The following is a 15,465-nucleotide window of genomic DNA, read 5'->3' as shown; positions in this document are numbered from 1 at the left end:
TATTTTTTTAATGCATTTTCAAACATAAAATAATACAACTTGAACGTTTAAAAATAATAGAATTACTCTAGAAAAATAAATTATCTTCAGTATCATGATTATAGCCCAGTAAAACAACAGAACAAAAAAAAGACGTGGAGACAAAGCATGACAGCTTATGAAACTAGTTGATCGTTAAAGGTAAGGAATTGATGTATGTGTAGAAACTTGTGTTCTTAGTACTGACACAAAGCTAACGCATAAGGAGAGACTCTGAGAAGCAGCTGATCACACTATTTAAAACTCTTATCATACAAAGACATTCATTCTCTAATTGGAAAGGAGAACATGATACAAAATAGATGTTGTGTTAAGCAACATAAAAAGAGCTATGTAAACTTTCCTATGTAGTAATGATTGTTTTTATAAAATATTGTGTTTGACTGTCTGCTTTGTGTTATCTCTCCTGTGGATGCCCATAATAAAGACTTTCCTCAACGTTCAGCTTCATCATTTTGGCCATTCCCACCTCTGTTTTTTGCTCCTTTGTTTTTTATGGGATTGCTTGTCTTTTCTTTATTTGGGCTTTTTATATAATATTCTTACTGTAACTCATTTACTGTAACAGGGATTCGGATTTTAACCAGCTATCTGTTCCTTTATAGTTCAGAAACTGTTACAAGTGAAGAGGGCTGAGAACAACTTTGGGCTGTATGATTGCTAACAGTGTATATGTGTATGTTTGTTTAATAAAGCTAAATTTACACTGAGAAGAGTGGAGATGTATGTTTATTTATTCAGAACATTTATACCCCGCTTTATACCACATAAAGCAGCCTCAAAGCGGCTTACAATGAACTGAGGAAACAATTACAATGTCAGCATAGAGGGTATAGATATATGTAACTAGGGTGGTCTTTTACTAAGACGCGGAAACATTTTAACTCATGGTAGAGAGGTGTGGTAGCCGTGTTAGTCCACTTTTAAAGGTAATCAATAGAAATAAAACATGGAAAAGAAAATAAGATGATACCTTTTATATTGGACATAACAATACATTTTTTGATTAGTTTTCGAAGGTTGCCCTTCTTCGTCAGATCAGAAATAAGCAAATGTTGGTAGATGACAGTATATATGAGTGAAACATCAAAGCATTCCAGTGACAGTCTAACAGGATGGGGGTGGATAGGTGAGAGACAGGAAGAGGGAGATATGCATGCAGACAGGAGGGGGACAAAGCTTTGCTGTCCCCGATCTGACGAAGAAGGGCAACCTTCGAAAGCTAATCACAAAATGTATTAAGTTATGTCCAATAAAAAAGGTATCATCTTATTTTCTTTTCAGTATTTTATTTTGTTTTATTTCTATTGATTAACTCATGGTAGAAATCAACTGGTGATAAACGCTGAGACACCCATGGCATCTTGGCGTTTACTGCCAGCTGATTTCTACTGCGGCTTAGTACTACTACTACTACTTAACATTTCTAGAGCGCTACTAAGGTTACGCAGCGCTGTACAAAATAAACAAAGAAGGACGGTCCCTGCTCAAAGACCCCCTAGGTCCTCTGCATAGCCACACTGGAAAGACAATAATCCTGCTAAGGTTTTTACCCATCTGTTAGTACTTTTATGTATTTTATATTTAGGAAAGAACTGTCTTTTTACTTTTCAGGATAACTCTGAAATCAATATGAGAAGATTAGAAGACTATAAAATCCAGTGAACTATATGCTTGTTCTTCTTTACTAACTAGGCACAATTTTTGTAAAGTAATCATTCCAAAATCTTATCTGACAATAATATATCTAACATTAAATCGAAGTATACTGCCAGTGGGTTTTTTTTTAATTTAATTTTATTATTTATTCATTTAGTCAATATGAACAAGAAACCTCTTGTTTAAGAAAGTGTCAGTTAACTAGGAACTGTTACAAGGAAAATACATAGAAAGGGCAAATAATTCTTTACGCTTTCAAAATTATAATACACTCAAGTCCATAATTGAAGATCCAAGATTAAGGTAATTAAAGGGAGAAAATATATCAAAGGAATTTAGTTATACAGTATAACATTTTCTGCTAGGAAGTTATACATTTTCTAATGCTTCTCCGTTTTGACTGAGGTAACTAATGATGACAGATGTTCAGGTTCAGTAAATACATATTTCTTGCCCCCCAGCCTTATTATACACTTGCAGGGGTACCTTAAAAAAAAGGCACCCCCCCCCCCAAGTGTATTATTTCGGGTTTGAGGAGTAAAAATTGTTTCCTCCACCGTCGAGTCTCTTTCGAGACATCAGGAAATAAGGAAATTTTAAAACCCAAAAAGGGTTTTTCCTTATTACAGAAAAAAAGACGGAAAATCCAATTCTTGTCAGGCAATAAAGCGACAGTCGCCACCAAGGTGGCGGCCGTCGCTAATTCAGAGTCCGATGTCTCAAGCAAAAGCGAAACATCAATAGGTCTTTCAGTCTCTTGATTCAAGTTCTTTTCTGGGACCTAATACACTTGAGAGAAAGGTGGAATGTCCTTTTCCAAGATATTCAAAGTTTCTGAAAAATAACATCTCAAGCGGAAGAACATTCTGTATCCTTGGGAAGTTAACAAATCTCAAGTTATGGTTTTTAGTGAAATTATCAAAAACCTCCATCTTTTTTCTGAGATTTGTTATATCTTTTACCATCACAGTCTGCAACGTTTCCAATTTCATAACAGTTTGATCAATCTTTTCCATTTTTTCATTCAAGACTTTAATCTCTTCCCCTTTTTTTTGCAAGTCAGATTCAACAGATTTTACTTTCCTGTTTAAGGAAAACTTGTCCCATATTTGACATTAAATCCCACAACGCGTCTAAAGTAACATTCTTTGGCTTGGTCATTAGCTCTTTAGGCAATTCAAACCTTTCTGACGTCTGTGCATCTGCCTCACTTCGTCGCCCAGTTTCCCTCTCCTCGTCCCGTTGTGCCGATATGGGCAATCTGCCCTCCATACTCTCCTCAGATGGAAAAGTCGCTTCACCCCGTTGTTTTTCCGGGTCCCCTACGCCTTCTGAAGGAGACCCCATCGGGTCATAGAGGGGAGAATTTTCGGCAAGCGGCTGAGGAGGCGGAGTACGCTCGGCGGGGCTCAAGGTTGTTTCGGGTCCGAAGGAAGCCAAAATCTCCCAGTCGCCGGCATTCCCATTCGGAGGCGTTCCGCCTTCTTGTACAACTGCCCTCGGTCTTGTGAATCGATCTATAGGACCAGGTAAGCGGGGAGGAAGCGGGGAAGCTCTACTCGCTATTCTCCCTCTGCGTTTAGGCATCTCCACAGGAGCAGGATCGAGGGCGTCCTAGCAGAGTGCGGCCATCTTGGCAGAGGGTTTTTTTTTAATTAAAAATTACTTATAAAGTGTACACTTTAAATTTAGAGTGGCATTTTAGAAAGAACATTCAAATCAGAATTGAGAGATCCAGGTTGGGACGTTCCGCTAGTATTTTGGAACAGGATCTGCTGACATAGATTCTGTTCTAAAATACATGGAGTGTGTGTTTCTGCACCAGTTATGTGCGGTGAAAGCATCCATTTTAGAACCATAAACTTTTAAAATATCAACAGGGTCAAAACGAGGCATACAATTTTATGTCAACCATTTAGAAACATAAATGTGTGGTTTCCTGATGCCAGTTTTGCTTTCAAGGGGGACTTCCCCTAATCCCTTCAGTGGCGTGCTGCTCAATATAAGCATTGGTGTCTCAATGCTGCCATTCGAGGCCTGCTTATACTCCTTGTGTTAATTGAGCCAGGCAGAGACCCAGACATCTCCCTTGGTGTTTTTATCAGCCTCTGAGACTGAGCAGCCCTACAATGCACATTTGAATCAGCCAGATTCTCTGAAAAGGACGGTTCAACTGGTTTACCGTCAGATTAGACATCACCTCACAAAATCCCCATCCGAGGAACTTTTTTTTTAAATCCATTTTATTAATGAAATGGTGGTAGCTGTTCCTTTAGAGAAAGAGGAGACACCTAGGGCAGAAGCATTGGCTATACTCCAATTCCTTGACCCTCCCAAGGAAGCTGTGACAGACAGTGCCCATTCACAGACTCCTCACAAATGTTCAAATGAGAATTTTAAGCCTATAAATAAGAAGATTGATTCTGTTTAGAGTTCAAAAAGCTCCCAGCTTGCGTCACATTCCAAGGTAGCCAGATCTGCTCTCAAAAAGCCAAAAGCTCTAAAACTCATTCTTCAGAGACCCCAGAGAGAGTGGGTCAGACAGAGTCTTTTGGGAGGAAATTCTTTCAAAACTCACCCACATAGTTTCTCACCAGGTCATTATGTGCATCTATATGTGAAATGTGTACAAGATGGAGTGATTTGCAGACGTTCCTCCTCAAGAGAAGGCTGCCCAGCTCTGTTTGCTGGTAATCAAAGGGAAGGAGTGTGGACATCACGTGTTACAAATAACCTATGAAAGTTTGGAGACAGCAATGAGAGTTTCTGCTATGGGTATTGGTGCCTGAAGACTTGTGGCTCCAGGTCTCAGACCTGGAGCCACAAGTCTTCAGGCAAAAATACCCATAGCACCAATACAGTCTAAGGTATGAAATGCAGGACTTGCAAATGTGCCATCCTAGGAAGAGAAGCTGTAATTAAAGAGCATAGCCATACTGCTTTTAAATTCCTCTCCAGGCCCCTTTCTGACCCATCCTCCTCCAAGAGGTTGCAAAGCGGAGGGCAAAGAAGGTCCTATTAATATCGTGGGTGTACAAATCCTCATCATTTCCACTCTTTTCTTATTCAGCAGGCATCAAAGACAGAAGACCCCAAAGTTCCAGCCAAAACCAGGGATAGGGTTTTGACTTTCTCCAAAACAACATAAGCAGTGTGTTCCAGTATTCCTTCCAGACAACCTTCCAGTTGGAGGGAGGCTGAGAATAGTTGCATTCCATTGGCCCCTTATAACGTCTGACCATTTGGTTCTAAAACTTATCCTGGGATACTGTCCTCATCTATTTGAAATTCCACCAAGCTGCCCAGCAAGAGTATTATCGTTAAACTCTCCACATAGGGAAATACTTGTCGAAGAGTTCTTTTTCCTCTTAGAAGCCAATGTGGTCAAGTCCTTTCTACCAAAGTCAAGAGGTCAAGGATTTTACTCCAAGTATTTCCTGGTCACAAAATAGATGAGGAGATACCATTCCATCTTCGACCTAAAGGCCTTGAACAAATTTCTGTTTTGAGAAAGGTTAAAGATTGTTTGTTTCCTTTGGCACCCTCATTCCCATGGCGCGAGCATTGGTCTTTATATCCAGAGGTGCCAGGGTCAAATCCCACAGTTGCTCCTTGTGATCTTTGGGCAAGTCACTCCATTGCGAGCCCACATGCAAAATACCCAGTGTACCTGATTGTAATTCATGTTGAGCTACTACTGAAAATGAGTGAAATCCAAATAAATAAAATCTGCGTGGATAAAAAGCATAGGCATCCTTTTTCACCCTATAGTTCTATCTCCCCAATTTTACTTCTCACCTATATACCAGCTTTCCATCACTTTCAACTATTTCCCAGACCATCTCTCTACTCTTACCCATTCCCTGGCTCTATCTCTTACTCCAGCCCCACCCTCTTTATTATTTTGTCTTTCATCTGCTCCCTATTACCCCCTTTCACCCTCTGCACCTGATCTGCTTTTAGCCCCTCACTTGCCCAGCTTCTTCCCTGTCACTCAACCCCTCTTCAACTTTCAGTCCCCTTTTTTCTCTCTCTTGCATTATTCACCTCCTGTTACCGTCCCCCCCTTTCACCATCATCTCAGCTCCATTTCCATCCTCTCTCACCCCCTTCACAGACCTATCTCTCAACTATTTCTCACATCCTGTCCAGCTTCCTTACCCTGTTCCACTGCTTCACCCCTCTCCCAGCACTCTGTCATTCACACTACCTGCCCACGCCTCCTCATGCTTCAGCTTTGTTCTTGCATCACATCTAAAGCATCTTCAATTTCCCACCCATCCTTCCAATCAGTCTGAGTCCCTGCTGTCTCCTTCACCCCAAAGTCTCCTAGCTTTTTCACCCAGTTCCAAAGTCCCCACACTCATCTCCTAGGCCCCTAATCCCTTGACTTCCTCAAACACACCAGGCAATGTAATTTCATGGGCACTACACAATGTGAGCTGAGAGATGGGGAAGGAAGTCCCCACTGGTAGGGCAACCTCTATACTAAAAGTAAAGGTTGCTTTCTCCTATATTCAGTCCCATGAAGGACAGGAGCACTTGCAAAAGCACTACTTCTCAGCCTGCTGCAGTCTATAGTTGCTCTCCAGCTCCTGCCGCTCATTGTTTCACCCACAAAGAGAGGCAGGAAGAAACTGCTGTAGTGTACGCACATAATCTACAATCACTCCTGCCCATTGGCTTAGTTTGAGGGGAGATGTAGGAGGCAATGCCCCCACCCCAAATACTTCAGGCTGGCATTGTGTAAAATTTTGCTGCTGGTGCTGTTTTATATTCTCCCCCCTCCCCCCAAAGCCGGCCCAGTGTCTTTTCCTTTCATCATCCCTTACTGCCAGGGCATGTTCAAGAATAAGTACACATCAGCGAGAATGGGATTGCAGAGCCTTTTAGCAGCATGGGAGCAGAAAGGCTCCATGAAAAGGCTCCACCTCTTTTAGATTAGCTGTCACTGCCCTAGTAGGAAGGGAGGTATGAAAGGGAAAGATGCTTGGCCATGGGCAGTTGGGGAGGATGGAAGAGGAGAGATGCTGAGCTTGGGGTGGGGATGGAAAAGAGAGAGAGAGAGAAATATACTGGTTCTGGTAAAGGGAGAAGGATAGATGTTGGTCCTGGAGGTGGGAGGAAGAGGGTGAGAGGCTGGACCTGGAAGAGGAGGAGGGAGGGGAGAAATCTTGGACCTGGTGCAGAGGAAAGAGTGCAGGGAAAAGGAGAAAAACAGGAAAGAGAGAGTGTGTGTCAGGAAGAGAAGGGAACAAGAGAAAAGGCTGGGAGGAAGGAGGGAGGGAGGGGACAATGACAAAAAAAAATAGAAAAATAAGGGGAAAATTTGAGGGGGAGATAAAGGGAGCAGATGGATAGTAAAGGCAAGACGAGGAATGGGGAAAGGAGGAATATGAAAGGAGAGAAAGAAGAGCTGAGGGAAAGGTGATGAGAGAAGATTGGGAACGAGCAAAAGTGGAGAGAGAAGGAAAGAGGGAGTGTTGTGGAGAAAAATACGCAAGGAGGGAGGGGTGCAAGAAAGAGGTGAGAAATTAAGGAATTATGGAGAGGTAAGAAAGGGTGAATGAGTAGGGAGGCAAAAAGCAAGGGGAGTATTTGAGTGAGGACAGTGCAACGATTTAGGTAAGATAAGATAAAAGGGGAGGAGAAAGAAATGTAACCTGTAACATATGCAAAAGAAAGATGATGACAAGATGAAAAAAAAATCTAGTGGAAATGCCGAGAGAATAAAGTGAGTGACAAGAAAAAATTAGAATTGAAAGGGGAGAGGAATGGTGGAAAATGAGGCAATGAATGAAGCAAAGGGTGAAAAACAAAAATAAATCTAAAATAACAAAAAGAAGATAAAGAAAGATGATAAGAATATATTATATTTGTATCCCCCTGCTGCAGCTACCACTGAACAGATAAGTACATAAGTACATAAGTAGTGCCATACTGGGAAAGACCAAAGGTCCATCTAGCCCAGCATCCTGTCACCGACAGTGGCCAATCCAGGTCAAGGGCACCTGGCACGCTCCCCAAACGTAAAAACATTCCAGACAAGTTATACCTAAAAATGAGGAATTTTTCCAGTCCATTTAATAGCGGTCTATGGACTTGTCCTTTAGGAATCTATCTAACCCCTTTTTAAACTCCGTCAAGCTAACCGCCCGTACCACGTTCTCCGGCAATGAATTCCAGAGTCTAATTACACGTTGGGTGAAGAAAAATTTTCTCAGATTCGTTTTAAATTTACCACACTGTAGCTTCAACTCATGCCCTCTAGTCCTAGTATTTTTGGATAGCGTGAACAGTCGCTTCACATCCACCCGATCCATTCCACTCATTATTTTATACACTTCTATCATATCTCCCCTCAGCCGTCTCTTCTCCAAGCTGAAAAGCCCTAGCCTTCTCAGCCTCTCTTCGTAGGAAAGTCGTCCCATCCCCACTATCATTTTCGTCGCCCTTCGCTGTACCTTTTCCAATTCTACTATATCTTTTTTGAGATACGGAGACCAGTACTGAACACAATACTCCAGGTGCGGTCGCACCATGGAGCGATACAACGGCATTATAACATCCGCACACCTGGACTCCATACCCTTCTTAATAACACCCAACATTCTATTCGCTTTCCTAGCCGCAGCAGCACACTGAGCAGAAGGTTTCAGCGTATCATCGACGACGACACCCAGATCCCTTTCTTGATCCGTAACTCCTAACGCGGAACCTTGCAAGACGTAGCTATAATTCGGGTTCCTCTTACCCACATGCATCACTTTGCACTTGTCAACATTGAACTTCATCTGCCACTTGCACGCCCATTCTCCCAGTCTCGCAAGGTCCTCCTGTAATCGTTCACATTCCTCCTGTGACTTGACGACCCTGAATAATTTTGTGTCATCGGCGAATTTAATTACCTCACTAGTTATTCCCATCTCTAGGTGACAGCAGGCCTGGGGAGGGGGGCATGAATGATTGTGGGGAAGAGAGGATGAATGTGGAGGGGGGAGGGGAGAAACCAATTAATTGCTAATTAGGGAAGGGAGAAATTGTTTCTTATCCAGTGGGGATCCTGAATCCTTTCAACTGGCAGAATACAGTGATGTGAAAAAGTCCCCCCTTTTATTTACTAATACGTATAACATAGTAACATAGTAAATGATGACAAATAAAGACCTGTATTGTCCATTCAGTCTGCCCAACAAGATAAACTCATTATACATGGTATGCAATACTTTATATGTATACCTGAGTTTGATTTGTCCTTGCCATTTGTAGGGCACAGACCGTAGATGTTTGCCCAGCACTGTTCTTGTACTAAAATTATAAAATTTATATAAAATGTATATGTCACATTGAGTAGTTTCTGATCTTTAAACAAAATGTAATATTAGATAAATGGAATCCGAGTGAACACATAACACAGGTTTTAAATTATTGCATTTATTTAAGCAACAAAGTTATACAACATCCACATCATCCATGTAAATAAGTGACTGCTTCCTTAGTTACTCAATCAACCAATTGACCAAAAGAAAATAAGCTGATTGAACACAGCCTTAGTACACCCTTGTCGTATGCACCATGGCTACTTTCTACCACCTATAAACACCTACAGGGATAAATCTCTTATGACAAGAAGTACAAATCCTGTACTTATTTTCACAAACACGTACTTCCTTAATATTTCATTCCTTTTATTGAATGTAATCATAAATCTAACAACAATCACCTATGCTGATTCCGGAACTCACTCATCCAAACCTTTCACTTCCCCACTCATGCAATCACATATCCCCTTAAGAACAAACATTGATACCACACCAGTAAAATGGCCAGTTTCCCATTACCATGCACCCATTAAAACAAATTAGCACATGAGCACTTTTACCATTGCATGTTTTGTACACGCTAAGGGCTCACATGCTAATCATATGCATCATATGCTAATCAGTTAACATGAAGTGTGCCCCCCTCTGCAGTAAAACTGAAAATATTTTCTAGCATGTGGTTTGCACAGACTAATCTCAGACTTACCACAGGACCTCAGTGATAAGCCCTTGTAAGCTGTGGTAAGCGCATGCTAGTGCTTAATAAAAGGACCCCTATGTGAGCAGAATTGTAATCTACCTAGGAAATTAGGTGGAATATCCATAAACAAATACTCCTTGCCCCCAAACAAAGCAGGCAAACTACACCTATACTCCTTCCTCTGTGGCCCTGAAGTTGTTTTTAAATACATAGCAGGTCACTGTTAAGTGAGGCAATGACCTTTAATTTTAGCACAGGCCCTGCTGTTATTCTCTCTTCTTACTGTAGTGAGCTGTTATTTAAAAATTAATTATTATACTGCCAGTGGTCATGGGGCCTCAGTGCATCTGGCCCCCAGTTTCCCTTCCTCTTCCCCCCCCCCCCGCCAACTCTACTACTGGTTCAATATTAAAACACAGTCACATCTTTGGCAAAGCAATATTTTACATCCACCGCCCCCCCCCCCCCCCAAACATGTGGCCGTCATCTTCTCTGATCAAGATTTAGTACTAATATTAACAAAAACTCAAGATATATATATTTTTTAATGGCCAGGTATTTGCCTCCTGTTCCTTTGGTGGATTAAAAAATTCAGAACAGAGCACTGTACCTGATGCTTATTACACAAAAATAGCAGAAAAACAAAAAATACTCTCCACTGAGGAAAGACCTAAAAAAAAAAAAAAAAACCAGCTCGAAGACTAAGAGTTAGAACAATGTTGCATCCCTGCCATCAATCTGGTCAGAGAGAATACTGGACACAACCAGAACCAATATAACTAGATTCCCTATTTCTCTAATTGCATGTGGAGATTTATGTTTTTATTTGCTAGTGTCTGAATAAAAATTACCCAGTTTTTCGTTTTGTTTACAAATATATCACAAAAAGAAGTGTACAAACATTCCTTTTTTTTCTTTGCATTTTATACTGTGCGCATTTGGGTTTTCATTTTCTGTCTCTGTTCATAGGAATACATGACAACAATGTATGCATAAGTATTTTGAGCACGAAGATTGTACCTTCTAGGTTACCATAACGCAGGCTTTTGGCATCCTGGAGCATCCCCGTTCCCCTCCCAGCCTCCTCTATTCTCTGATTCACTATGGTCTGAGCTTTGTGTTCCCATAAGGGTCTAAATCTTTTTTTTTCCAGGAGGAAATAACACTAGGGGGGGTTACAGTCTACACTTTAGTTCTTGGAAGTGGCTGATCACACCAGAGGTGGGGTCTTCTTGAAACGGCTGGAGGTGGATTTTGACTCCAGAACATCTTTATCGTTCCATAATAGATGCATTTGTTTGTTTGGCTCACTGAAGATTCGCTCCCTGGGTGTGCACTCCCTTTCCTGCTTGCAAAATGAACGGGTGTAAGAAGGGGTTTGTACTGCTGCTGCTCTTCTTCTGTCTGAGGAGTGACCTGCAACGAGCTGATAGTAAGTTTATGTTAATTTGCAATCGATTTCCCGAACTAGCACGAAACATCCAAAGTGTGAGCAGCATTGCTCTCTGTGCCTGGCGTGAAGCAAGCTGGTAAAGGAGACAACATAGCTTAATTCAGCTGACACTGAATCCTCCTTCTGGAGCACATTTGTGCTATACTTTATATATTTCCCTCTAGGTTGCATTCATTTGGTCTTTATAGAGCAACTTACTTGATTTGATGGATAAGCACTAAGCAGCTGTCTGAAATCAGCCCTTGGGTTGTCAGAAGCAGCATTTGTTTGTGGATACCATGTATAAAAGGGGTCCTTTTACTAAGGTGCGTTGAAAAATGGCTTGCGGTAGTGTAGGCGCGGATTTTGGGCATGCGCCAGCCCATTTTTCAGCATGCAAAAAAGGCCTTTTTAAAAATTTTTGCCCAAAACGGACGTGCGGCAAAATCAAAATTGCCACGCGTCCATTTTGGGTCTGCGACCTTACCACCAGCCATGGACCTAGCGGTAAAGTCTCATGCGGTAACTGGGTGGTAATGACCTGCGTGCGCCAAATGCCATGGCGCACGTCTGATAATTTTGGCCGCGTGTATCGGACGCATGTCAAAAATGAAATTACCGCAAGAGCCACGCAGCAGCCGTGCAGTAACTGCATTTTGGCGCACGTAGACATGGGGCATGAACTGTGTTTTGAAAGAAAGATTATAATACAGAAAATTCACGATTTTCTCCTCTGGTATGTAGTGTATTCTGTTGTTATTTCTGCAATGCTATTCTTGATGATGCCACAAGAGATATTTATAAGGGCAATGTAACAGGAACCAGGCAGTACTTACTATGCAGAAGTAGATGGGAGGTTTGTAGTTCTGTTTGCTTCTTCAGTCTTTGTCCCTTATTATTAGTACCCAAAATAGTGAGGTGTATTTCTTTAGATGGAAGATCATTGACAAAGTTCCTCATGAGAGACTCCTGAAAAAATTAAAGAGCCATGGGATAGGAGGCAATGTTCTGTTGTGGATTAGGAATTGGTTATTGGATTAAATGGTCATTTCTCTCAATGGAAGAGGGTGAACAGTGGAGTGCCGCACGGATCAGTATTGGGACCAGTGCTATTTATAAATGATCTGGAAATCAGGTGATGAAATTTGCAGATGACACAAAGCTATTCAAAGCTGTCAAAACACATGCGGATTGTGAAGAATTGCAGAAAGACCTTAGGAAACTGGAAGACTGGGCATCCAAATGGCAGATGAAATTTAACGTGGACAAATTCAAAGTGATGCACATTGGGAAGAATAATCTGAATCATAGTTATCTGATGCTAGGGTCCAACTTGGGGGGTCAGCACTCAACAAAAAGACCTAGGTGTCCTTGTAGACAAAACGCTGAAATCTGCCCAGTGTGCAGTGGCAGCGGCCAAAAAAGCAAACAGAATGCTAGGAATTATTAGCAGAGGAATGCAAAATAAGACCAGAAATGTTATAATGTCTCTGTATTGCTCCATGGTGCAACCTCACCTTGTGTACTGTGTTCAATTCTGGTCATAGTATCTCAAAAAAGATATACTGGAATTAGAAAAGGCTCAAAGAAGAGCGACCAAAGCAATAAAATTATTCAAGTCCACAAATACCAGAATCCAAGATGTAAATTTCAGGAGGCATTATAACAAAACAGTATAAGAAAAACAGACCTGACTATCGGGGACCTAAATAGTTAAAATAGTCAATTTATATCTCCTGTTTAACAGCTAAAAGAGAAGCAGCAATCTGTTTTGTCACAAGAAAAGCGGTAAGGTGTGCAGGATCAAAAAACACATATTTAGAGGCCTGATATCGAACTATACATTTACAAGGATACTTAAGAAAAAATTGGTTCCCAACTGGATCATACCAGGTTTCAGTGTTATGCTTTTGCTCTGCATGTGAAGGCTCCTGGTACTTTTTTGCTTGGTAATTCCAAGTTTAGCATATGCTGAATATTTTTCTATTTTCTATCGCGGAGAGCGTTCCAGGCGGTAATCGGCAATGCGGCCATGTTGCCGCACGCTTCTTGGTTACCGTGTGGGTAGCATGTGAGTCCTTACTGCTAGGTCAGTGGCTGGTGGTAAGGGCTCAGGCCATAACCAGGCGTTCACTAGTTTTAATTGTTGTGCACACCCATTTCCTGGTCTGTTAAAAAATGGCCTTTTCCCCAGCCACGGTAAAAAGTTGCCCAGGGTGCGCCAAAAAGACACACCCACATTACTGCAGGCCACTTTTAATCGCAGTTTTGTAAAAGGACCTCTTAGTAAACAGTGGCATGGATGTCACTGGTCTGTAGAGAGAAGCTTTGTGTGATCCTATTAAGGAATTTTTAACAATGGGCGTGAGGATAATATTACCAGCATCAGATGGACAATAGCCACGAAAAACTGGCTCTGTCCCTCCTGATATGGGCAAAATTGTTCTCACTTCACTACTAAAGGGATCTGGGCTAGACGTAACATCGCCTGCAAACTACAGTCCAGTGGCAAGCATACCCCTTTTTACTAAAGCATTAGAAACCTACATTAGTAAACAACTCTCTTTGTATCTGGAAAAATGTTTATGTTACACTGGTCACAATTTGGCTTCAGATTGTCACACAGTACGGAAACATTACTGCTAGTTCTAGCTACAAATGTCAAACACCAGCTATGGAAAGACAACCAAGTAATTCTTCTCCAATTTGACAAATCAGTGGCATTCGATGCAGTTGACCACACATTGCTACTCGAACGCCTGGATCAGATAGTAATAACAGGGACTGTACTCAAATGGTCCAGTGAATTCTTTTGAAATCGAAGCTATTCTGTCAAGCAAAACAACCAAATTTCCAGCTACTGGTCTACTAACCGCGGGGTCCCGCAGGGATCTCCCTTCTCACCGATCCTGTTCAACCTCTTTATGTCATCCCTTGCCTCAATACACCTGGGACTTAATGAACTACTATTATCCTATGCAGATGACATCCTGCTTCTGGTCACCGCATCTCAAGAAAGATATAGTAGAATTGGAAAAGGTGCAGCGAAGGGCGACTAAAATGATAGCGGGGATGGGACGACTTCCCTATGAAGAAAGACTAAGGAGGCTAGTGCTTTTCAGTTTGGAGAAGAGACGGCTGAGGGGAGACATGATAGAGGCATATAAAATAATGAGTGGAGTGGAACAGGTGGATGTGAAGCGTCTGATCACGCTTTCCAAAAATACTAGGACTAGGGGGCATGCGATGAAACTACAGTGTAGTAAATTTAAAACAAATTGGAGAAATTTTTTCTTCACCCAACGCATAATTAAACTCTGGAATTCGTTGCCGGAGAACGTGGTGAAGGCGGTTAGCTTGACAGAGTTTTAAAAGGGTTTAGATGGTTTCCTAAAGGACAAGTCCATAAACCACTACTAAATGGACTTGGGAAAAATCCTCAATTCCAGGAATAGCGTGTATAGGATGTTTGTACGTTTGGGAAGCTTGCCAGGTGCCATTGGCCTGGATTGGCCGCTGTCATGGACAGGATGCTGGGCTTGATGGACCCTTGGTCTTTTCCCAGTGTGGCATTACTTACCGTATTTTTCGGACTATAAGACGCACCAGACCATAAGACGCACCTGCTTTTTCCCTCCTCTAAAACCTAGGTGGTCCGGTGCGTCTTGTCCGAATCCCTCCCTCCAAGTTCGGGATCGCCCTCAGGGTTACCTCCTCCCCCCCCCCCCCAGCCCTGTCACCACCTCTCCCCTTACTCACGCGATCTTCCCTGGTGGTCTAGTGACGTCGGGGCAGGAAAGAGCCCCTTCTTTCCTGCCCAGTGCACTGCTCTCCATCCTCCTGTATGCTGCCTGACGGTCTTGGCGAGATTCAAAATGGCCGCCGAGACCGTCAGGCAGCATACAGGAAGATGGAGAGCAGCGCGCTGGGCAGGAAAGAGGGGGCTCTTTCCTGCCCCGACGTCACTAGACCACCAGGGAAGATCGCGTGAGTAAGGGGAGAGGTGGTGACAGGGCCGGGGGAGGGCGATCCCGAATTCGGAGGGAGGGCGATCCCGAACTCGGAGGGAGGGAGGGAGGGCGGGCGGCCTGCCAAATCTCTACCTTCGGACTATAAGACGCACCCCCCATTTTCCTCCCAAATTTTGGGGGAAAAAAGTGCGTCTTATAGTCTGAAAAATACGGTATATACTTATGTACCAGTAACAACAACAAACAAGGACCCAACTCAGTCTGTAGCAAATGGTATGACTGCTGTTAGCACCTGGGCCCTGACCAATAAACTGAAACTGAATGCGCAAAAAAACGAGGTCC

General features: G+C 42.4%; 1 protein-coding gene across 1 annotated transcript in view; it reads left to right on the top strand.

Annotated features, from left to right (window-relative positions):
- Nucleotides 1-10,834: 10,834 nt before the first annotated feature.
- CHRNA5 (cholinergic receptor nicotinic alpha 5 subunit) overlaps nucleotides 10,835-15,465 on the top strand; it is a 48,116-nt gene continuing 43,485 nt past the window's right edge. The window contains exon 1 of the mRNA XM_030190382.1: nucleotides 10,835-11,152. Within this exon, the coding sequence (XP_030046242.1) occupies nucleotides 11,077-11,152 (76 nt within the window). The 5' untranslated portion in view covers nucleotides 10,835-11,076. The remainder of the gene's footprint in view (nucleotides 11,153-15,465) is intronic.

This window comes from Microcaecilia unicolor, chromosome 1, assembly GCF_901765095.1.
Source record: "Microcaecilia unicolor chromosome 1, aMicUni1.1, whole genome shotgun sequence".
Lineage (NCBI taxonomy): Eukaryota > Metazoa > Chordata > Amphibia > Gymnophiona > Siphonopidae > Microcaecilia > Microcaecilia unicolor.
This window is presented reverse-complemented; position numbering and strand designations above follow the sequence as displayed.